The sequence below is a fragment of the Aphis gossypii genome, chromosome 3 (assembly GCF_020184175.1).
Source record: "Aphis gossypii isolate Hap1 chromosome 3, ASM2018417v2, whole genome shotgun sequence".
NCBI lineage: Eukaryota > Metazoa > Arthropoda > Insecta > Hemiptera > Aphididae > Aphis > Aphis gossypii.
Window position 1 is genome coordinate 28791034 of NC_065532.1, and position 26947 is coordinate 28817980.

The 26947-nt window shown below is 28.0% G+C and overlaps 3 protein-coding genes across 5 annotated transcripts in view; 2 read left to right on the top strand and 1 right to left on the bottom strand.

Moving 5' to 3' along the window:
• Positions 1 to 13687, top strand: part of LOC114127681 (uncharacterized) — a 45612-nt gene extending 31925 nt beyond the window's left edge. For both annotated transcript variants that reach the window (XM_050204939.1, XM_050204938.1), the window contains exons 5-10: positions 5015 to 5226; positions 5391 to 5603; positions 6885 to 7146; positions 8324 to 8373; positions 9885 to 9952; positions 12910 to 13687. In XM_050204939.1, coding sequence (XP_050060896.1) covers positions 5015 to 5226; positions 5391 to 5603; positions 6885 to 7146; positions 8324 to 8373; positions 9885 to 9952; positions 12910 to 13150 — 1046 coding nt within the window. In that variant the 3' untranslated portion in view covers positions 13151 to 13687. The remainder of the gene's footprint in view (positions 1 to 5014; positions 5227 to 5390; positions 5604 to 6884; positions 7147 to 8323; positions 8374 to 9884; positions 9953 to 12909) is intronic.
• A 739-nt stretch (positions 13688 to 14426) lies between these two features.
• LOC114127701 (atypical kinase COQ8B, mitochondrial) lies at positions 14427 to 18040 on the bottom strand. Of its 2 annotated transcripts, XM_027992025.2 has the most exons (10): positions 17883 to 18040; positions 17571 to 17772; positions 16857 to 16935; positions 16479 to 16798; positions 16185 to 16413; positions 15997 to 16121; positions 15551 to 15914; positions 15157 to 15359; positions 14733 to 15069; positions 14427 to 14670 (listed from the first exon to the last, which is right to left on the bottom strand). In XM_027992025.2, exons 2-10 carry the CDS (start codon positions 17751 to 17753, stop codon positions 14579 to 14581), a joined length of 1932 nt encoding a protein of 643 aa, XP_027847826.2. In that variant the 5' UTR covers positions 17754 to 17772; positions 17883 to 18040; the 3' UTR covers positions 14427 to 14578. The 2 variants fall into 2 exon arrangements, with proteins under 2 accessions (XP_027847826.2, XP_027847827.2); XM_027992026.2 differs by having other exon boundaries at positions 17571 to 18023.
• Positions 18041 to 20885: 2845 nt separating this feature from the next.
• On the top strand, positions 20886 to 26867 carry LOC126551356 (uncharacterized). Its single transcript, XM_050204445.1, has 4 exons — positions 20886 to 22284; positions 24647 to 24751; positions 25768 to 25860; positions 26349 to 26867. Exons 1-4 carry the CDS (start codon positions 21007 to 21009, stop codon positions 26442 to 26444), a joined length of 1572 nt encoding a protein of 523 aa, XP_050060402.1. The 5' UTR covers positions 20886 to 21006; the 3' UTR covers positions 26445 to 26867.
• Positions 26868 to 26947: the final 80 nt, after the last annotated feature.

Below are 26947 nucleotides of genomic sequence, written 5' to 3' on the forward strand. Positions count from 1 at the left end.
CAAATCTACGTAAATGTAATACAAATTTTTAAATACATGACAATAATCTACTTGTTAAATAAGATTACTTATTTCTTTCAGAAAAATACTTTTGAAAATAAAAATACCTTTAAATATAAAACTTAATAATATTCAAGGTTCATTGATATTCCAAAGATTTTTTATAAAACAGTATTTTCCGTTTCCCCATTTGATTATTTCATAAAAATACAAATTTCAGTATAGACTATAGAGGTATCAGGTAGATATGTAAAATAACATTTTTGTTACAAAATATTTATAGATTTATCATAATATAATACATAAAAATAAAATACATTAGTATAGTATCACACTGTTTTCAAAATATTTAATTTAAATAATTGTTTGAAATTTTTTAATACGTTTTATAAAGATTATATTAATTACCCTTTCTGTTTAAATGATTAATAATATCATTTTTTTTCTCTGTCATGCTTTTTATTGTTTTATAAATGTGTGATAAGTAACTATACAATCACATAAATATATAATAGAACATAAAGACAACTGCAGAATAGTATGCTAATGAATATTTCATACTCTGCTACCTACCTACCTTAATAAAAATAATAATAAATCAAATTTAAATAAATTACAACATTACAAAGATATAATAGAAATACAATTTTTTTAATCAAAAATATGAAAACAATATTTTAAATTTTCATAGTAATATTTATATCGATGCATAAAAAAAAAAAAAGAAGCGTGGTCAAGTGGGTTTTGTATATTATGCTGTACATGAGATGCCGTGTGAATCACTATTATAATATATAGGAGTGTAAAATTTGAATCCAATGATAGATATCATTGTATACGAAAAACGATTCTGAACGGAGATGATTTGTCAGCATAAGATATAATATATAAAATATATTATATTTTAAATTGGATGGTGAAAAACATATTTTTTGTTTTAATGACCCGATACTTCAAAATTATATTATGTACAGAAAATGCCAATTTAAACAACTGGTGTGTTTCAAAATTCTATGACTAGTAATTTTTAACTATAACAAAAATCTAAAATTATTTAATAGGAAATCGTTATTTTACTCGTACATTTTGGATTTCGTAAAGATTTAAACATAAGATAACAATTTTAATTTTCCAATGCTCAACTTCTTTTATAATTATTGTAAGCCAAATTTTTATAGAAAATCTTTTATTAAATTTTCAACTCTTAGCTACTTTTTAAAATTTTTTTACAAATTTTTAACTACAAAATAATTTGCAAATATTCACGATTTTGATGAGTCTTAGAAAAATTGAAAATTTCAGTTATCTATAAATAGCTCAAAAAATGCAGAATATTTTGAAAATCAAGCCATATATAGATAATGCTAATATAAAAATTTAAATAAATAAATAATTAATTGGTGAAAATTTACAGTATTTACAGTGATAGTTTTTGAGTTATAACTATATAAAAAAAAACGATTTTTTTTAAACTATTGGTAAATTCTTACTTTTGACCTCTATTATTAGTGCACCAAGTATATTCATTTTGCCATCGGAAACTTCCCACGAAATTTGAAATTGAAGCGTTATTTCAACAAATTATGATTTACCCAAGTATAAAAACAAAACAAAAAAACACATTGTAAAATCAATACATTCATCACTTCATTCAGAATCTAAAATGTTGGTCCAAAAATAAAATTTAAAAATGCACATATTTTTATTACTATTATTATTATGTTGTTACTGTTATAAATGTTTTATACATTTTAATTTATCTGGTCATATTGAGATAAATATTGATATTACAATTAGGTAATATTATTTTGTAATATAGGCAATATAATATGTAATTCAAAAAACATTTTCAAACATCTACATACTAAGGGTAAAATCTATTATTCGTTATTTTAAAAGTTGTTTTTCATATCATCATAATAGTATTATTAATATCAAAAGAAAATTACATGAATAAGAGAATGTTTGGTAGTAAAATAAGTACAACACAATTAACTATAAATTAATTTACAATATATATTGTAAAGTGAAGTACAGCCAATTTCAAAATTACCCATGTATCCTTCAAATATATTATGTTGGTAATAATATTTAAAATAATATTGAAAAGTTTATACAAATATTATACTAAATATACAATATAACTTTATGGATGGAAAAATGTATTTTGTTGAAATTAGAGAAATTAAGCCCGATTAGGGAAACTAAATTATATTATTTAGTTTACTTATATGCTATATTATAATATTGCACTTCTTTTATTATTGCTTTCAGTGTGATCTAACTAGGAGAATAGTTATCGTGACGCCACTAAATCTAAATATATCAACTATTTGATTATTTCTTAGACTACTGTTAATAATAATTCTCCGAAATTGTAAAATTACTATAGAAACTAGTATATATTTACTATATTTAATATTATAATATTATAATTTTGTACTTTTGTATGAACACTGAACAGAATCAGTCAATGAACAACTATAATACCGAGAGTTTATGCATCTAAAAATTATAATATTGGTATTTACTTTTTAATTTTTACAAAAATGTCAGTACGTTGAGGACATATGTATTGCAAATAAATTATTACAGCATACCTAACATTCTTAATGTAAAAAAAGAAATGATCAAATTTAAATATATTAAAAAAAAAAATAACCAAACATTCTTTAGTTAAAAACTGCTTATACAGCAACGTATTATTATAATTTTAAATTTAAATAAAACGACAACTATTAATAATTATATTATAAACACATATTATTGTAATTCGTTGATAAGTGTAGGAACCCTAATTTACATTTTTTTTTATTGCTTGTATCAAAACAAACTTCTAAAATAATTATTAAGAAAGCACATCAGTGTAATTTTATTCTTTACTTTACTTATGTGTAATAGTTAAAATGTCCGCCATATTTTACTCATTGTGATTAAATTGTTGATATTAAGGTACTATAACCTATAACAGTTATAAAAATAACATTACCATCCTAGTTAAGTCAATATAGTAAAATTAACTAAATTTACAATTATACCGTATAATTAATTATACGTGTAAATAATATATTAATATTTTGAATGTACCGTATATGAATTTATTTATAACAAGAATCATTACATATTATTTTAGCCAATTTGGTCAAATATGACCCAAAACAGATTCACTGATCTGGTTTTAATAAATATAAAAAGATAATTACCTAATCTGGAAGATAATGATGATATTTTATAAACATAATATATATGCTTCAATGTTTGTTAAACGTAGGTATTACAGACTATATTGCTACAAAATGTATATTACATTTATACTATACTTATTTTATTATTGCCTTTTGAATACATAAATTGTGTACACATTATTCTTAATAATGGGGTGGGGAGCACTAACTCTATAATTGATTTTCAACTTTGATCTTACAGGACATCCTGTAATGACTAAACCAGTGATGATCACGAAGGGGGATTTTCCTCCATGAATTATTTTGTATTTTGGTTTTCTAGGTCCCTGCCACTATTAACTCCTAATCAAACTATATAACATATTTTAAAACATTAGTAATCTCATGCTGTTGATAGTATATTACATAAAATATATTTATATTTTTTTTTATTGAATTAGAGAATTCACTAAAATTATTAACATTTGAGTATGTTTTATTTTTGAATCTATTGATATCATGTTGCATTTAGTATTAAGTAATATACCTATCTACCTATCATATTTTATTATATTATGACATTATATACATTCTTAAGAGAACGCCACACCCAATGCGTTGTCTCCGTCTTACAAACGAACAACATAGTACGTAGCATATTTTACGTTCACAATAATCCATTTTACTCAGCAGTTATTTTCAAAACTAGAATAAATATTGACCTGTTATGATATTTAAAGGTAAGATCATTATATAGGAGTCTGGAAGACTTATTTATGTTTCAATTTAAAACAATATTATAATTAAAATATCAATAAAGCATTCTTAATGCCCTAAATAATAACTTTACCTTTAAAATGTGTTATAGTCAATTCCCTATAATTTAAAAAATATAACTAGAGTAAAATTGATTATTATAAAATTTGCTATGATGTATAATATGTTTGTACTACAGAGAAAACTAATATTATGCAGGTGTGGCGTAGTCGTCTTATAGAAGTATTAACAAAAAAAAAAATTAAACAAAGGTAACTATTGTCTATCAACTTAAGTAAAACTATTATAAGTACCTAATATTGTGTCAATGTCATACACAGACATAAAAATATACATAATTTTTGCAATTATAATAAAAGTGTGTGCCTAATTTAATTAAAATGAATATGTTTATGATATGTCTTGCATAGGTCATTAAATTAGGTAATATTATATTATATTATATTAATATTATAATATTTTTCAAATTACTGCGAAGTACATTAGGTATTTAACTATTTGAAGCTATCTTTTCCAAACACAATTGTTGAATTTAAGTTCACATCGTTCCACTTGCAATTATAAGTAACGTACTAGTCTATAGAAATTAAAGAATAATGAGTGAATACATTTTAATTTTTAAGTACAATAATATAATATTGTTGATTATAAACGTATAGTAGGTACCTATTAATATTTAATCAATCAATAAATACTTTAATAGGTATGTATTATAGTACCTATATATTATATTGTTGTCTATGTTTTATACATTGCTAATAGGTATATTTAATATTAATTGAATATGTTTTATTTATTTTTTACTATTTTATATATTGAACTTCGTTTATGTGATTTACGAACTAGCTAAAAAAAATTAAATAAGAAATAAGAATATAATAATATTATTTAAGTATTTATCAACAGTTCTAATTTAGAAAGTCTTGTTTTACATTAGAAATTAGAGATTAAAAAACAAATAAAAACCTATAATATATAATTATAACTTATATGTATGATTCATACTTATACTTGTGTATAATATTATACTTCATACTTACGAATATTATTAATGAAATTTTTATTTTCTACAGGTGTTCATGAACTACCAAAGACCGATTATGCGGACGACGCTTCATCGGATTCTCGTTCGTCTAGTGGCCAGTCAATATCGCCGGTCCGCTGTTGGCCCGCTATGACAGGTTTACCTGCCATTATAAACAACAACAACAACAACAATAATAACAATAATAATAACAATAACAACAAGACTTCCTCGTTGCGATCGTCTAGCTACGACCCAAAGGTAATCCACCAAATAACTCGGCCAAGTATGAATATAGAATTTTATATTCTTCGCTTAATTATTATGACGCGATGGTCATATATATTAAAATAGCTATATAATTTACGATGACGATGCAGTAGAGCATTATTCTTAACACACGTGTATCTTCTTCAAAATTACAGGTGCACACAGAATCCAAGCCGCCGTACTCATTTTCATGTCTTATCTTCATGGCCATCGAGGACTCGCCTATCAAAGCGCTACCGGTCAAAGACATCTATGGATGGATTGTTGACCATTTTCCGTACTACAAGAACGCGCCCACTGGCTGGAAGAACAGCGTCCGACACAACCTTTCGCTAAATAAGTGTTTCAGAAAAGTGGAAAAAGCACCCGTAAGCCTATTTTTTTTCCTTAATTTCGACAAAATATGTCGCTGCAAAAAGCTAAAATATATACTATATTATCCTACACGCTTCAAAGTACAGAATAATACCTACATCTCCAGTCTCCACCGATTTCGTCAGTAGCTTATTTCTCTAAATTTTTTCTTAGAATGAACACAAGCTGTATTATATTTTAGACACCCACTTTTATAATATTATGATAATCCATAAAAGTAATTTTATTTGGATAAAATAATTAAATTACATTTTGATTAATGTGTTTTACTAAGATGGTCTATATTTAGTAAATTAATTTCTGTACACATTTTAAAATTCAAATTAAATATTTGGCTACGTATTATATGAACTGAGTTACAATAAAATCGTTGATAAAACAAATTTAGTGTTTGATTGTTATAGAAGCAAACTGTGAAATTGAAAATATTATACTAAATATGTACATGTGGTTAAATAATATTTAAATTCCGTTGAACTTCAAAAAAAAACCCCATATCTCTTCCTATTTTAATAGAATTGCGACTGTATATAATAACAAATTATATATATACTCAAAAATATTGTTTTTTGTATTTATTTAAAAAAAATTGTGACGTATGAAATGTAGGTAATATGTTTTTTATTTATTTAAACTGGTTTATGTATAAATTTTACTGTTTACGTTTAGGACTCAATTATTATGCGTCGATTATTTATATTAATCGTTCAAATAGAAGCAGTGATATTATATTTTCTCATTTTTTGACACGTGGTGGGAGTGTATCATGTTTAGGTAGTGGGGAAGTGTTGTTATGTATGAGTAGAGAAACACAATTATGTTGCAAGAATTTTCTCCTATGACCCTATTTCTCAAAGTAAAATGTTGGTGACTGGTCTTGGTACTTGATAGTTAAGTTAAACTCAATTATTATTTTTATATTCCATGACAATATTTATAATAGAATTATGAGAATGTTTAAATTTAAACAAATAATATAATATGATTATTTTGATTTTCAGTACCCATATATTCTTAGTTAACTGCTCTCTTATTAATATTTAATTATTTCCTACCGCCCAATTTGAGTTATACTGTTCGTTAACATTAGACTTGACACCGTCCATTATGTAAACCTATATACATGTTTGAATATTAAATACAAATAATTGCTGTCTGGACGTCTGGTGTAATGTCATTGTTTCTTTATCGCTTGCGCAGGTGTAGCATATCGAATTAATACAGTAATAATAACAACAATAATAATAATTATAGCTATATTTGACTTCCCATAGAACTTGGGCAAAGGTTCTCTTTGGATGGTCGAACCCTCGTATCGGCCGTGCCTGATCCAAGCATTGCAAAAAACGCCTTACACTAAAGGATACAGCAAAAAGTCGACGGTGAACACGAGTCCGACGGTTCGGGGCGAGACCATGGAAACGGTCAAGGACGAACGGAGTGAAGACGAGATGTCCACGGTCAGTGACGTGGACGCAGCGACCGCAATGTTGGTGCTCAAGCACGGTCCGCACGTGCGCATCGTACACGACAGAGGTAAGTTCAAAAAAACCATAATATTATTCTAATTATTTCACCGATTGTGAAATCATATCGTAACCTGCAGCACGGTCATAATTGCCTATGGCCTGTGTATAAGTATCGTCAGTTGGGTATACGAGGTGGAATCATATAGGAGCTATAAGGAAATTCACAATTATACTAAGTTAAAATATATATTTTTTAAGAAAATATTTGGCAATGAAACTTAAAACATAAAAAGCATACTATAATACAATATTGACCATACTTTCCTCAATAAATTAGTCACTTTATCGCTCGTACTTAGTGATTTACCTAAAATTAAATAAACATAATATATTATGTATCGTTATCATATATTCATATTATTAAATGTTAGCAAGAATGATATATTATTATCAAATTCACTTTGATCGTTAGTTAAAATTGCATTATTTATCAACACAAATCCTCGTATAAGGCCATAAGGTATTTGTCCATTTTACCTATATTCATTCCGAACATCTAAACTTGAAAAGCTAGCAACTATTTAAATAACTTCTTGCTCGAAGTTTAATTTTATACTTCGAAATTCTCTGAAAAATATTCAAATTTAGAATAAGAAATTAAAAATGTATGTTACCTATCATTCAAACAAATTTTAATATTAAATAATAAAAAAATAAACTATTTAAATTGAAAAATGTTGAATTTGTATTTTAAAAAATGTCAATATTTTCGAAATAAATAATTTACAAATAACTTTTTTTATTTTCCAACTTATTTTTTATGTATACCTACCTGCTATAATACGTATTGTGATTGGCGGGGGGATAATGGCAATGACTTAACTGAATTTAGCCTATAATAATTATATATTATATTATTATTATTATATCTGTATTAACAGACGTCGACTTCTTCGAAAATAAAATCCATTATAAAATGCAGTACATAATATTCATATTTATTATATTTTAATAATAATTTATGATTTTCTATGGCTGTATTAAAAAATAATATGGCAGTGGCAGATACGTTACTCTCAATAGATTCGTGGTGATGATGATGTGATTAATATGATGATATATTGTATTATTATTATGTTGAATTCGTTCATTAACTCGCTATAATAATAATATCGACAGGAAAGACTATTTTTTATTTACACTCAGAGACGTGCAAGCAATTTTAATTGGTCTATTAATTTCAGATTGGCAGCTAACGCAAACAAAACCTGACACTGATCCAGAACTAGCCGGGGTACGTAAATGTCTACATTGAATAATTCTCGGTAACATTATTTTATTTGATTACCTTGGTTTTTATTTTTACGTTTCTTACCCACACACGCGTTTGTTCCGCCGTCACGCGTCTGTCAAAACATGGCGTTTGTAAGTTTATTAATAAACATTGATGGAACTCCGTAAATAAGAGCCAAAATATTTACCATAGGTACTCTGGTAATTATAATATTATGTATAAATGTATAATATTTAGGACGATGATACATAATAATGAATACATACTTAAGACTAATATTGCTGAATGAATAATATTACACTTCGTTACATACGACATTTCCAAACTATTTAATATTATTTTCTTAAAAGTAATATAATAATATACAGTGTGTATTCGACGCAAACAAAGTGTTGGAATAACGGCTATATAGAAAGATAGTATGTACAAATAAACTCTAAACTTCCTTTTCTTTTTTTAATCAATGAGTTAAAAGTAATTTTATGAATGATGTTAGAACTTGCTAGTGAATGATATTGTAACATTTGTTATTTTTAATTATTCGTCATACCACAGAATACATAGTAATAAATATCTATAAGGTAACCCCTAAAAATAATAAGTAATTAACAGACATTAATTCGTGCAATTAAGCAAATTTTGCTGTGTTAATTTGTGCTACTCATAGATTCATGTAGCTTATTATAAAAAAAAGAAAAATGTCAATTATAATTTAACTCCGATCATTAAAATACTTTTGTATCTTCAAAAATAAACGTAACGTTTTATAACATTACAATTTTTTTACAAAAAACTATCTCGATAATTATATAACTTTATTTCCTAAACTTAAGTAATAGTTAAATTTTCGTCTAAAACCGAATTTGAAAGACGCCTATATTTTTATAAAATATTATACGAAGCCGTGTTATAGATATAATGAAAAAACTATGAATGAAATACAAACATAAGACAGTAGAGACAGGTTTTGGTATATTGGCTCTTTTAGCGTTAATTGCCTAAACTATAGGTTCAATAATCGTAACAACTAGTAGAATTTTGAAACCATTTGTTAAGTTATTCATAACAACCATTGTTAAGAATTATTCATAATTTTGTAATTTTTCAAAACACTTTAATTTAATAGTTAAATACAATATTTTTTAATGTATTGTTATTAATGTAAACACAAAAATGTATTATTATACTTTTTTGTGATTAATAAAAGGTTGAAAATAATAAATAATTTAAACGTGTTCTAGCAAAGATATGGTTGTAGTTTGTACAAAATATTATGTGCACCAAATTATTAACATGCTAAAATTTAAAATGCAATATTTTACTGAAGTTAATCAGTTCAATTATTTACTCAACATTCTTTGATCAAACACACTATAAACATTTTCCTATCGAGCTACTAAGTACTGACATGGGTATTTTCTACATCAAAAAAATCTTTCGATTACGGATTATGTATAAATTATAATATTATATATTGATAAAGTAATAATTAACTTACTAATATTTTTCAGCTATATCCAATCGTTACGATATGCCCTAGCGAGGATCATACCTACGACAACTGCTTCAAAATGGACAGGTACTTCAAATGCTATTTTTCAACTTGCTAATTGTATAATACAATCATAATAATAATAATACATTTTGAATTATTTAATATTTTCCACGACGGTATGAAATTTAAAACATGTCTTATAAACGTACCTAATAACGTGTGCATAGTACACTTTCATTATGCGTTTTGCAGAATCAATTTTATGTGGATAGTTCTAATATGACTATATGAGAGGGAATTGATCTGTTACCCAACTTATATAAGTTATAACATTATCTGTGTTTTTTCGTTTATTATAGTATTTACGATGTTAACGTTTTTCAAACGACTATCTAATTAACAATTATGAACTAAGTACAACCTGCATAGGTACCTACGTATATCAACTCCTAAAATGTCTAAATTTTTGTTTTACATAAATCGGCTAAATTTAATATATTTTATTTAAGCAGGGCTCGGATTTTAAAGCATTTTAAGCAACTAAAAAGCAAAAGAGAAGTATATATTTATTTTTGAAAAAAGCAAAAAAAAAAAGCATGACCAAAAATTAACATGAACTAGTTTTAAAAATGAATTAAAAATTTTTTAAAAAATTAATTAATTAAATTAAAAAAAAAAGAATTAACTACAGTGTATTTTTCTTGATTTTCAGTAGTGAAACTGACAGAATATTAAACATTTAATATAGAAAACGAACTCTCTACATCCACTGAAGTGATCGGTGCATACTTCATACAAGAGGTTTCAAATAACATTAAAATATCTTAAATTTTGAAATTGTCGATATCGATGTTGTAGGCATACTGACCGTATGGGTACTGAAGGTTATATTATATAAATTAACAATTAATACGTTCAATAGGTATATTTAATAATCAAGCCGATAAAGAAAACAATAATAATCTAATACAAACATTTAGTTCGCATTCTGGGTTTTTACGTTTTTTATTAATTCAATATTTTATTATTACTAATACTACTATAATAGTGGCATAATAAACATATAAAAATTTTACAGCTGAAATAACTGGAAAAAGCAACAAAAAAATCATTTACATAAAAAAAAAGCAAAAATAAATTGGTTTATTTGGAACCAGAATGACGTGAAACGAATTTATGTATAAAAATTAGATTTCTATCTCATTTATAAAAAAGAAGCATATGCTTTAAAATCCGAGCCCTAATTATTATAGGTAAGTAATAACGCAAAGTATTTTTTAAAGCACACTTTTAAATTTCCTACTACTCATTTCACTTTTCGTACAATTTTACAGACTGAGCTATATAAAATATTATGAATTCTCATATTTGCTTCAAAATTTAAACACCGTAAAAAAGTTCAATGTATTACCTTACTTTCGAGTTTGGTGGTAATAATGATAAGTAGGTAAATTAATTTTGATAACTATTAAAAATGATATCAACATTATATACCTAACCAAAACCCAAATTTCCATGCATGCATGCTACATGTACACATCTTGACCGTCTGGTACGTTTATAAGACTGAGACAATTTATGAGGACACGAGGCGTTGGTGTTCTTTTATTATTTACTATAGGGGTCTCCAACCTTTTTTTACAGCAAAAATGTTGTCTATCTAGGAATAGATAGGTTATACAATTGAGAAATAAATAAGAATAGATAAGTTTATTTAAACACAATGTATGTTTATTTTTTATATTTTTTTTATTTTATAATTTAAAATTTATTTTATATTTCAAAACATTAATTAGCTTGGCGAGCCGGATCCGGCCCGCTGACCGTAGGTTGGAGACCCCTGATTTACTATATATTTCGATGTGACGACTAAAGAATATACAAGTAATCATTGATGTACAAATAACGGTTTATTACATATAGTACATAATTAGATATTTGGTAATTATTAGTTTGTACCTACCTACTTACAAATTAGTAGTTGGGTTATTCTAAGTTGAGGTTGTTCTTTAAATATTTTTACAGTTTATATTTACTACAATTTTTACCATTACCCTATCGTATTACCATTTACTATCAAATTATCGCTGTAATGTATATTACATATTGTTCACCAACACACTTCAACTACATAAACATTTCCCAACTAGAAACTACCACGTGAGGTGGTAAATTTAAATGATATACATATTGTAGGTATTTACTAATAATTAATAAAATTTATCGTTTTTCATACAACTCTAAATAGTACTACAATACTAATATCCACCGTCTTCATACCTTAAATCGTTTTAAATTGATAGTGGTATAGCTAGTAGTTTCTGATTTAATTATTTTCGAAACGGACTAAGTGGGTATACTTGGGTCTAATAGCCATATTATAATTAAAATAGTTTTTGAGTAAATAATTTGGACATTCTTACTTCGTCGTTACGCCTGCAGTGTTCTAACAGGCAACTGCATAGTCGCAGTTTAACCTATTCGGCTACCTATTAATTTAGATTTTAGAGTTTAGACTTTAATTATGAAATTGTCGAAATCCTCTTTTAACTATAATTATATATAATAATCGCTACCTACCTATAGGTATTCAAAATTCCACGGCATGGTCACAAACGGTTTTTTTTTTACCGATTTATTTTAAATGACTAAAAATAATGCAGTAATAGCGAAATTTCTCTAGTCTGATTACCTATCTGAACGATTCAATTCGTCACGTGCAAAAAATATTTTCCGTCGCCGGCTGCGGATTCTTTCAAAAACGGAAACGTTTTTAATTACGAATAATTATATACATTGTATTTATTATATTACAATATAATAAACGCATTGTCGATTTATCCGTAAAAAAAAAAATTGGGACAACAGGATGTAAAATAAGAAATAAAAGACACTCGATTACACCGAGTTTATAGATACATAAAATACTTAATATACTTTACCACCCGTATAAACCGCGTCTTTATACTCGACCTGCAGACCTCTTAACTCATTTGACAGGTTGGATTTATACCTTTAATCGTTTCGTTTTTACGTTTCAGTCTGTGCAAAGAAGACGCGGAAGAACGTCGTAAAATAGTCGAGGGCGCCGACGCATTGTTGAACTTGGCCGGCATCACTACCCGCCGTTTGCGCAAACGTTCTTCGAGCGTCGAGTGCATCGACGCTAAACGGGAGTGCACAGACACCCTGCGACAGATGTACCTGAAGAAGCAGTCGACGGACAACAACAACGAACCCGCGTCGGTGATCATCGAACATCACAAGGACAAATTCAGATAAAACGCACCGCGTCCGCGGCGTTTAATGAAATATAGCCTACTCCGTTTAGCATTTTGTTGACTAGTTTATACGTAACACAGATTAAAATAGTTTATTTACTTTATTTATACTTGCAGAAACGAAAGAACTTCTCCCTCCCGCCAGAAAATTAACTATTGAAATAATGAGAACACATTATAATGTTTAATGATTTACATCGTGCGGGTTAGTTGAAAAAAATAATAATAATAAAAAAATAAATGAATGTAAAAGGTATTTTTTGAAACGGTGATAGTTTTTTCTCTCGAGTAATATAATATATTATGTATTGTTAATCGAACGATTTTGTCTTCTTGCTCTTAGGAAGCACTGTGATAGTATTTTTTAAATAATAAACAAATTTTTAATTGTTTTTTGGTACGACCAAACCATATTGATATTTTCGACAAATATTTAAAAAAAATGCCAGGCTGTTCACCATACTTGTTAATATCTTTTTTTTTTTTTTTTTTTTGTTAAGTTTATTCTTATGATAAATATATAATTACATAATATATATATTATGTATTATTTTTTTTAGAACTTTATTTTCTCTTGATCAATAGTAACTTTTACCAAAATCATAAAAGAATCAGTTTTAATGTGCTTCTATGAAGTATTAGTGTTAAGAGACAATCAACACAATCAGTAATTTTCATTTCTATTACCTACAAGAACTTCAGAATGAACAATAACACATGTTTATACTTTTATAGTGAAGTATTTGGAGAAGTAATGTTTGAGACCCCTCTCTATTTTAAGCAATTCCACAATAAAAAATTATACATCTGATGCCTATATTATTACATTTTTACAAGTATTTACGATATAATAGTCTTTTTCTTTGATGTATCTCTATTATTTTTTTCTTTATATTTCGTAAAAAAAAAAAATAATATGTTATGTTTATAAAAGACATAAATATGAAGCAACACTTTTGTCTTTATAAATATATAAAGTTTTATTGTTTTTATGTATTTATTATTGATTTTTTTTTTTTAAAGATATTTTATGTTTTTTTTTTTTTTTTTAGTCAAACCTTAGTCTATTTTTAAATAAATAAATTATTCAAAAAAATTATACCAAAAATATGTTGTAGGTACTCAATTATTAAAAGCTATAAAACAATCCTTTATAAGGAAAACTGTTTTCCTACATAATAGGCTATAGTATTTTTAGTTATTGTTTTGAATCGAGAATTTAGTCAATTGTAATTATAATAACATGCTAATTTTTAATAATAAAAAAAGAATGATAATAAAGCAATAAAAACAATATATTATCTAGAAAATTAAAAATGTTGATCTGTTTTTCCTCAATTGCACATTTTTTTTTTTTTTTTTTTGTTAACAAATAACATCTAAAAATTTTAGTACATATATTTTATATAAATTACTACCATTTAAATTATTAATATTTGTGTTTGAACTGTTCGTAAGTATCAAAGAACAATTTTCTGCACATAAACTTTGCTTTTAATTTGGAGCAAAGTAAAAATATACCTGAAAATAAAAAATATATATATTTTTATGATTTGAAATATTAAAAATTTTGCTAATTGTACCAGATAATTTCCTGTGAATGCTATAGATTTCTTCAGGTGGAGGTGCTAGTCGCTGGTGTAGAATTATTGGTAATAACGATTGGATACGTTTAGTAGAATTCTGAGAGCCAAAATCATACTCTCCATCATATTGAAACACTTCTCCCATAATCATAACCATATCAACATGAGCTTCTTCCATTGCCTTTGACTCATATCCTGTTAAAAATCCCATTTCTTTGGAAAAATTCAGAACTAGTTCACGATCGTTATCTGCTGCTGCCTTAATGATTCTTAAATAATCACTTAAAAACTTTTGATCAAAAGAACGAGTTGCTCCAAAATCCAATAAAATCAACTGAAATAAAAAATGTCTTCATTTAATATTATATTTTAGAAATCAGCATTAAAATATAAAATTAATAATTTTATAATAATTATTTACTTGTTTAGTTCTTTCATTATAAAAAAAATTGGCCCAATTTGGATCAGTTTGCATGTACGCAAATTCAAAAAGCTCTTTAAGGCACAATTGTAATACTAAAAAACACAAATTGTTGCGGGTATCCTGATCCATGTAATCACATTTGTCCAATGGTATTCCCTCAATTAATTCAGATGTGAATATCCGTTTGGTACTAACTTCATCTACAATAAAAATATCTTTTAAGATATATGTAAATCATACAGACTTTATAAACTAGTATATTATAAAACAGATTAAACATTCATAGACTTAGAAATTTTTATAACACTTTGAAGTCATAGATTTTTAATTTATAAATTATTTTAATCAGGTCAATGACAATTTACAAAATATATAATGTTATATGACTTACCGATGACTTTTGGTACATAATAATCATTATAAGGTTCCAGTAACTCTCTAAATTTCCTTGTACATTCTGCCTCTCGAATGTAATCTACTTCATTGGACAGTTCTTTATTAGCTACTTTAACAATGTTATCTATAAACATGCCTTCTGGAAACATATTCCACACTTTCATAACACCAACCAAATTATCAATATCACTCTTTATGCTATCAGCAACACCAGGATATTGAACTTTGACTGCGACTCTAGTTCCATCGTGAATTGTAGCTTCATGTACTTGACCAATAGAAGCAGCAGCAAAAGGCTTCAAATTAAAAGTTTGGAAACGTTCTTTCCAGTTAGTACCCAACTCTTTAGCTAATACTTTCTAAATAAAAATAAAAAACAAATAAAAATTGATAAAAAATTATTACAAAAATAATATCAAACAAAAATTAATTCATTATTACTTCTAATTGCCAAGTTGGCATGAAATCTGCTGATTGGCGCACTCTTTCAAATGCTTTCTGAAGCTGTGGACTTAATAAATTATTGTCTTGAATACTAAGAATTTGACCAATTTTTAAAGCAGCACCTAGAAAATTATACAAATCAAAAATACTAATAAATACAATTTTATACAGCAATATTAACAAACCTCGAACTTCGCATAATGTATTAGCAATACGTTCAGCATTTTCTGGAGATATAAATGCACTTTCCATGTAACCACCTTCCTCTTTTTTGGTGGAATTGCTCACTCCTAGTGTACGTTTTGTCATTTCTGTAACAGCTCCAATACCTATTCCAGCTGCAAGTCCACCAAATGACAACATTCGACCAATATGTGAAGATGGTACAGTTCTTTGTTTTGCAGAACCACTTAACTAAAAATTGTTTTCAGAATATAGTTTTATACTCTTATACAATATTCTAACAAATTTTAAACAACCTGTTGTTTTGGTTTTGTATTTTTGTTAACAGTTGGTTTACGTTTTTCTTTCATTTCATTTTTACTTTTATCAGTAGCTTTTTGTTTTGATTCTTCCTCAATACTACTATAATATAATTTTTGTCCAATAATATTAGGTTTAAGAGGATCAACAACTAAGTCTCTAGTGCAAGATCCATAAAAACAATGTTTCTTCAATACATCACTTGGAACCTTAAATGGCCCGTTTAATGCTTGACCTTCATGAGGAACTTGATCTAATGGTAAAAGATCTATTGGATTAGTTTGTATATTTTCTTCAAACTGATTATTTTGCTGAACTATAAAAAAATATAGTAATTAATAATGTTTATTGAAACTTTAGTATTAATAACTTACGTGTCATAATTATGACATTTCGCAGACCCTCAAATACCATAGCTGATCTCTCAGAAACTTCTTTTGTGATATTTTCTGGCTATAAAAGAAAAACAATTATGAATATAAATCAACACATAAATAAAATTCTTGTACTTAAAGAGAAAACTTTAGACATGATCTAAAAATACATTTATTTTTAGTTGCTTATAATAACTCAATATAAATTAACCATATTAAAGAAGTAAACAAAAGCCAATAATTTGAATGTTGGCAAAAAATGAAAATGTACAACTCTTAAGAAGAAATGATAGAACACATAAGTTAATAATAAACCTGGGTAAAGACAATAAATAATTGTTTTACTATTCGTCTACTAAAGATTATCTAAGTATTCCAACAATACATATATTAAGTGACCTTAAATATTGAGTCATTAAGTTAAGCTATGCTCGTGATCAATTACAGAAATACGGAATCAATATTCTGTATGATTGACAATATGCAAATGTTTGTCATATGTTTTTAGTTGTTATTGATTCATACTACAATACCACATTATATCTGTTTGATTTTTTTATTATTACATTTATGTTTTTGATCGATCTAATCTATATTATTGGCACGGATAATGAAGTTTAGGAACCATTGGTTTAGATAGATTATATACTTAAAATATTATTTGATAAAATATCCACTAGTAACTATTGTATAATAGAAATTGCATTGAATTACTGTTAATTTAGATGCTCCAAGCTTGTCGGCAAATTGAACTGTAACATCTTTAAATGCAGTTGTAATGCTACAGTTTTTCATGTTTCTTTTGCAGTTAAGTTCGTTAGCCTTAAATATTTCCTCCATTACCATTTGAGCACCTCTCAGCACCCGTGTTGCATCTGTACCTCTTGAAGCCGACATTGTTAAACTATATTTGTGACTATTGCACAATATTATTTAGTTTTAATATATATAGTATAGTATATACACATCAATAATATCAAACGTTGAATAATCAATATTAAAGTTGATAGGATTTGCTTTACTTACTGTAATGTGTCATTAAATAAATATTTCTAATATAACTTACAAAAAAAGAAACTTAATTGCTGAGGTAAAAGTGAATACTGTTACTAAAAAAAAAAAATAGTTCAAGCCATAATTACTTGTACCTATAAATATTACCCAAGATGTCGACAACTATGTAGATAACGCTTATCTACCCATAAATCATTATCTCAGATAACAATATTCGTTATCAACTAACTTTGATAAGCCTTATGAATGTATTATTAATTATTATTTATTCAACCGTGAAAAAGATAAATAATTATTTAAATTGAAATGAAACAGAAAATAAAATCTCAAAAATATGTCAATAATTATTAGATATACTATAAGTCTTTTATATTATATTACCTCATTTAGTTGATTTGACGTAATTGAAAATTGAATGAATAAAAAATATTTAGGCCTTAATTTTTTGTGGGTAGGTACCTACTACAAAACCAAAATACACTTAACCGGGCTACAAAATTAAGTATGGGACACTATTTACATTGACCCAAATCGCATCATCAGAATTTGGACCATAATTTATATGTGAGATACGATTTTTTCAATACCATCTGGTCAAATACTGCTTACTAAAATGTACCTACTGGGTACTGGTTAGTGGCTAATACCAACTGTATAAGTCTGTACTTGTAGTCTAAGTATTGTACATAATGTGATTTTGACAAAAAAAACGGTATTTTGTATTTTTTGATATTAAATTCGAAGATATTTCATATTATTATTGTTTTATAATATGATACTCTGACGTTTTTTTAATGTGTATAGTGCGTTTTTGAAATGATTACATGTATTTTAAATTGTGAAAAATACGAAAAACTATTTTTTTTTAGAAAAAAACTGACAACAATTGGTTGTAGACAGAATAAGAAATATAAATTTGACATTTTTTATGTTTTTATGTAGGTATGTACATTTATATTAGGCAACACATTATACATGAAATTTTGAATCTCCTTCCCCAAGTTGGTAGCAAATTCATAATAAAATATTAAATTCTGGTTGTTTTAAATATGTATTAAAGTATAAAATTTAAAATCAATAAAATATTCTATTTTGTCAATATACAGCTAATTGTTTATTTTATATATTTAAACTATTTACTTGTAACTTATTGAAAAAAAAGTAGACAATTTATTTAAACTACCTAATAATATGTCCGGTTTAAATTCCATATAATTATTTAATTGTAATTACGCTATAATAACTAAATAACACATTTTCCACAATATATCTTTTTTGTTTAAAAATATTTTAATTAAAAAAAAAAAAACTTATAATAATTGTAAATTGGTAATAATTTAAAAAAATTGTTTCTTATATAAAATTCAAATCATAAACAATGAAGTCTTCAAGTAGGTAGTATAAATCAAACAAGTATGATACAGTCTTAATTATAAAATAATATATTAGTATGAATAAATTTAACTAAGTTTTAACTTTATTAGGGTTTATATTAAATATTTTTTTGAAGTCATCTAAAGCATAGGCGCCCAGAAGGGGCAAGCTGGGGCATTTGCTTCCCCAGGCTTTTCAAAAATAAGTTTTAAATTGAATGTTTTAAGATAAATTGTTCAACTTTGTGCAAATGATGTAATTTCAACTATAAGCATTGATATAAAGATATGTGGTTTTTTATCTTTAACGTGTGATGAAACCAGGTAATAAACCATACCCAAGTTAACTTAACTAACTACCTAATGATATTGGCTCGTATTTTTTATAATTTATTAAAATACATTTTTTTAGAAGTTTTAAAGAAGAACAAATACCTAGCATTGTGCATTCGATACACCAATCATTTTCAAGTCTTTGAACTTTTTTGGGCTTTATCAATGTTTCTGAAAATCAAAATACACAATCGTTGACATCAGCAATTATTTATTCTCTCGAAAAATATAACTTACATAATGTTCCCATAATTTCTCAATCATATTATACTATGATAGGGCAAGTGTAATGTCTGGAGTACATGGTGGGGCTCAAAAAAAATTCAAGAAAAGTATCCATTTTCAATCTACACTCATTGTATGGCACACAGCCAACTACCTATGTAATATAATATAATATTATTTATAATAGTTATTTTAGGAGTAGGCATGTAATTAGAATATAATTATCCTATAACGATTTGTCGGTTTCTGGATTCGACATTGTTGTTTGAGAGCAATGTAGATAAATTAAATATTATTTAGTGTAAGTAATCTATGTAACCTAACCTTTTTTTTCAGGGTTGGAATCGTGGATAGGGAGGGAACCAATGTACCTATATCATCACAATGCACTTGTTATGATAATATTACGGAATGTAAATTTTTTTTTTCATAAACTATTGAACTTTTATAACGACATTTTAAATTATAGTACCTACATATTATTAACTATTCATTCATTCAAATTTATATAATAAAAAAAAGCTTTTGGAAGTTATACCTTTATCGCTTCTATTATAACTCATCGGCATAATTCAAAGAATATTATGACCTTAATAAAGGAATATTGTATTATTGATAAACCTGTCCGACCGTCCACGACGTCAGCACTTGGTTTATAAAAAAAAAATGAAACATTTAACACAATATACCCAATGGTTTAAATATTTAAAAGATTGTCGGTACTTTGATATAATATAATAGTATAATAATGCTAAGTTCAGTAACAAACGAACCAATAACATTATTGGGTGTTAATAATTTATAATAAATAGTAATAAGTATAAAGGCGTTTAGGATTTCACAGGAATAATGCGATACCTAACTACCTAAGTAAACAATTTTAAGAAGATTGGAATAATAATATCGCAAAAACATATATGATTTGGTTGTGACCATTAAAGTTTATTAAACACGCCCAAATAATATATAATATTGTGTCGTTCGACGTAATAATTTCGTTCGGTTGTTCAGTCAGTGCGCCTGTTATTTGAGCGCGTTATACTCGTGCGACTCGCAGCTGTCAACCGTGTAATATTATAATTTATAATCTTTAAAAAAAAAAAAAAAAAAATCAAATAGTTCGACAGCATTTTATTGTTTAATGATACATTTTGTGATTACGTTACCTTATATATACTAGAAAGAGATGTTTCAATATCAGCTGTATGTTGTCTTCTACGAAGAAACGAAACGAAATAAGAGAAATTCAGCGTTATAAAATCAAGACCTGCTGCAGTCGTACACATACAGTAACATTTTTCATAGTTCTCGCGGCGTTTTTTTTTGGGGGGGGGAGGGACATTACGTCGTATTTTTCACCTGCAGGCAACGCAAATCTCGCTGATTTATTAACGACGACAACGATGGCCCGGTGGTCGTCGTCCACGGCGCGACAACGGGTAGTGCACACGTGGGCCGCTCTGGTGTACTGGACGGGCAAGGTGGCCGGGGTTTTGGTGTTGGCCGAGACCGCGGCGGCCGACCGGCGGCAGTTCGCGGCCACCGCGACGTCGGCCGTCCGCTGGCGGTTGGCGGCGGCCCGCGCTTGGAACGCCGTCTGTCTGGCGGCCGTTGTGCACCGGATCGTCGTGGAAACGTGGCCGGTCACCGTGCAGGCCGTCACGCAATTGCCGCAGGCCTCGTGCTACGACACCGTGTGCGGCGGCGTGTGGTGCGTGTACGCGTGCGTGTACTACGCCGTCGCCTGGCTGGACAGGACGTCGGAGATCTGCGCCCTGGTGGCGGCCGTCACGTGGCGCCGGCGGTCCACGGCCGAGTGTCTGAACTCGGCCGCGGCCGGTCACTTGGACGACGACGACGACGGCGGCGGCGGCGGCGGCGCGGGAAAACCGTCATCGTCGGCGGTCGTCGGCGTCCCGTGGCACGCGTACCTGATCGTGGCGTTTCCGGTCGCACAGTTCGCGATGGCCGCCAACGTGATATCGCCCGGCCACCAGGGCGCGTGGCGCAGGGCCGCGACCGCCGTGGCCGCGGTGGCCAGCTGCGCGCCGGTCGCGACGCACGGCACCGCGGCCGCCCTGCTGGTCGTGGCCAGCAGCAGCATGCGGTCCGTCAACCGCAGCATCACACGCCTGTTGCCGGTCGGCCGGATGCGTCGCGTCCGGTCGTCAGCGGATGACGGCGCCGCCGACGACGACGAAAACTGCCGCCAACGGGACGTGATCGCGCGGCTGGCCCGCAGACACTGGCGGATCACCGGGCTGGTGACGGGCGGCGTGTGCGGGGCTTACGGCGTAGACCTCATGGCCGCCGTCCTCCTGGCCGCCGTCCGCGTCACGTACGTGGCCATATCGGTGTTCCATCGGCTCACCGACGACTCGGACGCGCGTACCAACATGTCGCTAGCCGTCGTCGTCCAACTGATAGCTTGGTTCGGACAGTTTACCTATTTGGCGTACACGTGCGACGAACTGGCCGCTCAAGTATATTTAATGATATTATAATATTACAATATGTTTTATCGGTTTTGAATCGCGTATAAAGGTTTTTTTCAATCACGAGACACAAATAATACATATATATATAATAAATTACAAAGGGGCCCTCCTCTGTTACTTCTGCTCGCTTCAAATCTGCGTCCTGAGACCACCTGCAGTTTGATTCTTTGCAGAATTATTAGAATATTAAATGAGAAAAGTGAAAAACGTTTAATATTAATTTATGATGAGTACGCCTGAATTGAATAAATAATAATTAAGTAAACAGTGAGTAAAACTGGAAAACGGGGGTTTTAATGAGTTGTATTAAGACGTCTACAACGTGTTATAGATTATACAGAACACAATATGATCGCCCGATTATTTTAATTATATTTTTTGGAAAATTAATTCTTTTATTAACCTTTAAATATTTTTGAGATTATATGAAATTTATAAATAACGATTGAGCTATTCGAGTAAATTAATGATGAATCTATTTGTGTAAGTGCATAATATACGTATAATATACTTATATACCTATTGACAGAGACGTATTTAAGAATTTTGAGCTCTTGGTTAACTGAGGGCCATTACTTTTTTTAATCACCCAAATTACCAAATATACCAAAATACTCTCCAAAATTTACCACCCGGGGCCCAAGCCCCCCCCCCTGCCACCCTAAATACATCACTGCCTATCACTGAGATAGATAAGAATATACTGGAGCGCGGACTTGCCTATGCTCGTATATTACGAAAAACGGGCCGACGTATTTTTCGTTACCCCCACTCCTGTATGGCAAGAAATTGAACTGCCATACCAATAACATTGAAAAACTACACATTTTAACTTGACACAACTCTGGGATAAATGGTCGTATTACGTTAACTTTGGTATCAAAATTTTTGTTTTTATGTGTACTTCAAACTTGTATTTACAAAAAATAAAAATAAAAACTCTGAACATTTTTATTTATTTTTGTAATAACTCAGGTTTTTTGAGTGGGAATCTAGATATTAAAATTAGGGTTTTAAATTTTAATTGGATACTAATTTATATTTTATTACAATAGTTATAGAACCTATTAATTGCAATAAACAGCATGATTTTAAATTAAAAAATTAAAAATATATTTATCAAGACCATCTACATTACATTAAAAATATAATAATTAGATAATATATTATTCACCTATGGAATTGAATAGATTTTAATTTACTTTCCTTGTTCCAACTCTTTGTACATCTAAAGGCCGAACATGACAAAACCATTTTTATATGGAAATTAACTTAAAGTCTCAATTACCTTATATAATTAATAAAATGTAAAACATGTTATTAGTAAATACACAAAACAAAAATAGTGAATACTATGCATGAGATAAGTGTAGGTATTAGATTTTCTAATAGTAGTCTAATATTTCTAATAGTTAGCCACAACATCAGAAAACAATGCCTTTATTATGATAATTATTTTTATTTATTTCTATTGTATGAAATTTTTTACCACCCTTAAACATTTTTTAAAACTATATACAAATGACATCTATTTTATTTTATGTTATTTTTATTATGATTAATCCCTTATAGATACTTCAAATGTATAGTTTATACCTATAATTTAAAATATTTGGTGTATTATTTTATTAAATATTATTATGATATAAAAGTAGTTACAAATTATTAAACGAATATTTTATATAATATATATTATAAATACCTATATGTCAAAAAAAGTGTTACATAATTAAGTTGATATAAAGGTACATTATAAAATTTAAAAAAAATGTATTTAGTTGGTATGGGGCTTTTTTTTCCAAAATTCATTATAATAAAATTATTAAAACTATATTTTTAATATTAATTTCATTAAATAATATAAATTATAATATGGTATCGCGTGATGAGTATTATACTATTTATACTACAGCGTGGGCAATTTTGTTTTTAATAAAAATGTTGTTCAGAGTTTTTATTTTTATATTTTGTAAATATAAGTTTGAAGTACACATAAAAACAAAAATTTTGATACCAAAGTTAACGTAATACGATAATTTATCCCAGAGTTATGTCAAGTTAAAATGTGTAGTCTTTCAATGTTATTGGTATGGAAGTTCAATTTCTTGCCATACAGGAGTGGGGGTAACGAAAAATACGTCGGCCCGTTTTTACATCATAGTCCGCGCTCCAGTATATTCTCATCTATCTCAGTGCTGCCTATTGAGTATTATCTATCAATCTTATAAAATTATTACATCTGCCTATATATGATTATTACTATTAATACTTAATGTTCTTATAGATTCTATAATAAATACAATAAATAATTATGTACTCAAAATTAATTTATTTTATTTTTGGATAGTCGAGTGAAATGTTTGACAATTTGAATACACTGTTGTTGGATATTTTCAAAGAAAGTCGACTCTCTGGAGAACCATACATAAGTAAAATGCAAGAAATTGAAGCGGTAAGTTTAGGTATAATATAAAGTATAACCTATACGGCTTTATTTACTATAATTAGATATCCATAACGATAACATTACATTAACTTGTTCAATATCTACAAATAAGATATGTATTTTTGTGGTCATGTAGGTGATTATATAATATATGTGTATAATATGATTAATATGTAGGTACTTAGTAGGTGCAAATTCTGTTTATTAAAAAAAAAAAATTGGACGCAATCATTAATTGATGATTTAAAACGATTAAATATTATTGTTTTAACATATATATTTATATATAGGTAGGTATCTAGTATAAAAATGTTAACTAAATACATCATACACATTATTTATTTGGGTATTATACAGTTTATTAGCACTAAAAAAAATATAATATTGTGAAAATATATTTTTAAAGTATTTTTTATCACATCTTTGCTTTTATATAGGCAGTTATGTGTAGGTACGTATAACTATACAATATATTAATATATTTATATAGTATATACGAGTATATAATATATACCCTACCTATATATTTTAATTTTAACCATTTGACAGTTAAGTTTTTACAAATTTTTTTAAATTTTGAACAGAGCGAATTGTATTGGTCTTATAATGATGTGTGCTTTTAATTTTAATTTTTGATTTTGTTCTACCGCTTTTATATGTTGGAACAATAAAAATTGTGGTTAAAAATTATGAGTTTTAATTAATAATTAATAATTTTGGTAAGTCAAAAGAAAAAAATGTCCAGTACCTACTTTTTAAAAATAATTGAGAAGATAACAAAAACATAAAATGGGAAATTTCACACAAAAACTATAGTTTAAAATATTTTTTTTTATTTTGATGTAATTCAAAAATAAATTACTGTAGACTCTTCACGAAATATTATAAACATGAATACATACTATACAGCATAATAGGTATAATTAAAATAAAATATATTTATTTGAAAACAGTTATTTAATAATTAACTTATATTATACAGTTAACCTACCTATGCACTAACTCAAATTTTCTGTCAACAGGTGCAAGAGTTCATGCGTCAAGTAGTAGCACGCAAAGTCATCGTACATGCATGCGGTGGTCTAATAACGTTAAATCTATCTCTGATAACCACGGTACAATAACCTATTATAATAACATGCATATAGACCAGCGTTTCCTAAAATGTGGTCCGCGGACCCCTGAGTCCGCACGTGTATCGGAGGGGACCTGCGAAAGTAAATTGAAAATACTATAATATACATAATAAAGTTTATATAAAAACGAAAATCTCCAAGGGGTCCGGCTGCAGAGAAAATGTTTGGGAAACGCTGAATTATATAGACAACCAATATTATAGGTAGTGGGTACCTATACCGGGTTATACATGTTATAAAAGATAATGGTATTTACTTTTCAGTAAAAAAAAAATCATATTTCTTTAAAAATAAAGATACACATTGTAGCCTTAGTAGCACAAGAAAAATAACATAAAGTATTAACATAATATAAGAAAATATAATAAGATTAATCAATTTTCATATAAATATATTATATTATAGGTATTTATTTCATTACTTACATGTTATAACTTATGGTAATATTCATTTTTTTATTATTGTAGATCATTGGAGTCACATTAACATATTTTATTGTTTTATTGCAATTTGAATCATCGCACAGTAGTACCGTGCATAATGATACATTGATACACACATGATTCAATGAGAAGCAGTTGTTCAAGAATCTATTTAACGGTATTTTACATTTATTTAATTTAATTCAAAATAATAAACTTTACAGTTGGGTAATAACGTTAAACGATGTTTCATTTTGTCAACAACATTGAACTTAAGGATTCAAAAAAGACACAGATGTGCTTCACGTTTTTGGCTAACTGAACTCAATAAATATATTGTATTGGGGATATTGGTCATAAAAATTTTATGCAATCAACCTTTCAAATATCTTAAAAATGTTATGATCATTTTCGACCTACTTTTCTCATATTACAGTGATTAAATAATACAAAACACGACTTAGAAGTTAAAAGTTTAGTGCAAGACTAATAAATAATTTTGAAATGAAAGCAAAAAGTAAAACATACAATAACTCAATAATTTAATATTTAATCTAAGTATGAATTTCATAAGAAAAATGTGTAGGTTAGGTTAGGTACCTACTGTATAATTTTTCTAAAGAAATTTATCGTAATTTTAAATA

Excerpts from the sequence above, each read along its gene's own strand:
- LOC114127701 (XM_027992025.2), bottom strand. The coding sequence starts at position 17,753 with ATGTCGGCTTCAAGAGGTACAGATGCAACACGGGTGCTGAGAGGTGCT. Across the intron at positions 15,360-15,550 it reads TTATGTACCAAAAGTCATCG|ATGAAGTTAGTACCAAACGG; the intron begins GTAAGTCATATA and ends TTTTTATTGTAG. Across the intron at positions 14,671-14,732 it reads CATTCACAGGAAATTATCTG|GTATATTTTTACTTTGCTCC; the intron begins GTACAATTAGCA and ends TTTTATTTTCAG.
- LOC126551356 (XM_050204445.1), top strand. The coding sequence starts at position 21,007 with ATGTTGTCTTCTACGAAGAAACGAAACGAAATAAGAGAAATTCAGCGT. Across the intron at positions 24,752-25,767 it reads AAATGCAAGAAATTGAAGCG|GTGCAAGAGTTCATGCGTCA; the intron begins GTAAGTTTAGGT and ends TTCTGTCAACAG. Across the intron at positions 25,861-26,348 it reads ATCTATCTCTGATAACCACG|ATCATTGGAGTCACATTAAC; the intron begins GTACAATAACCT and ends TTATTATTGTAG.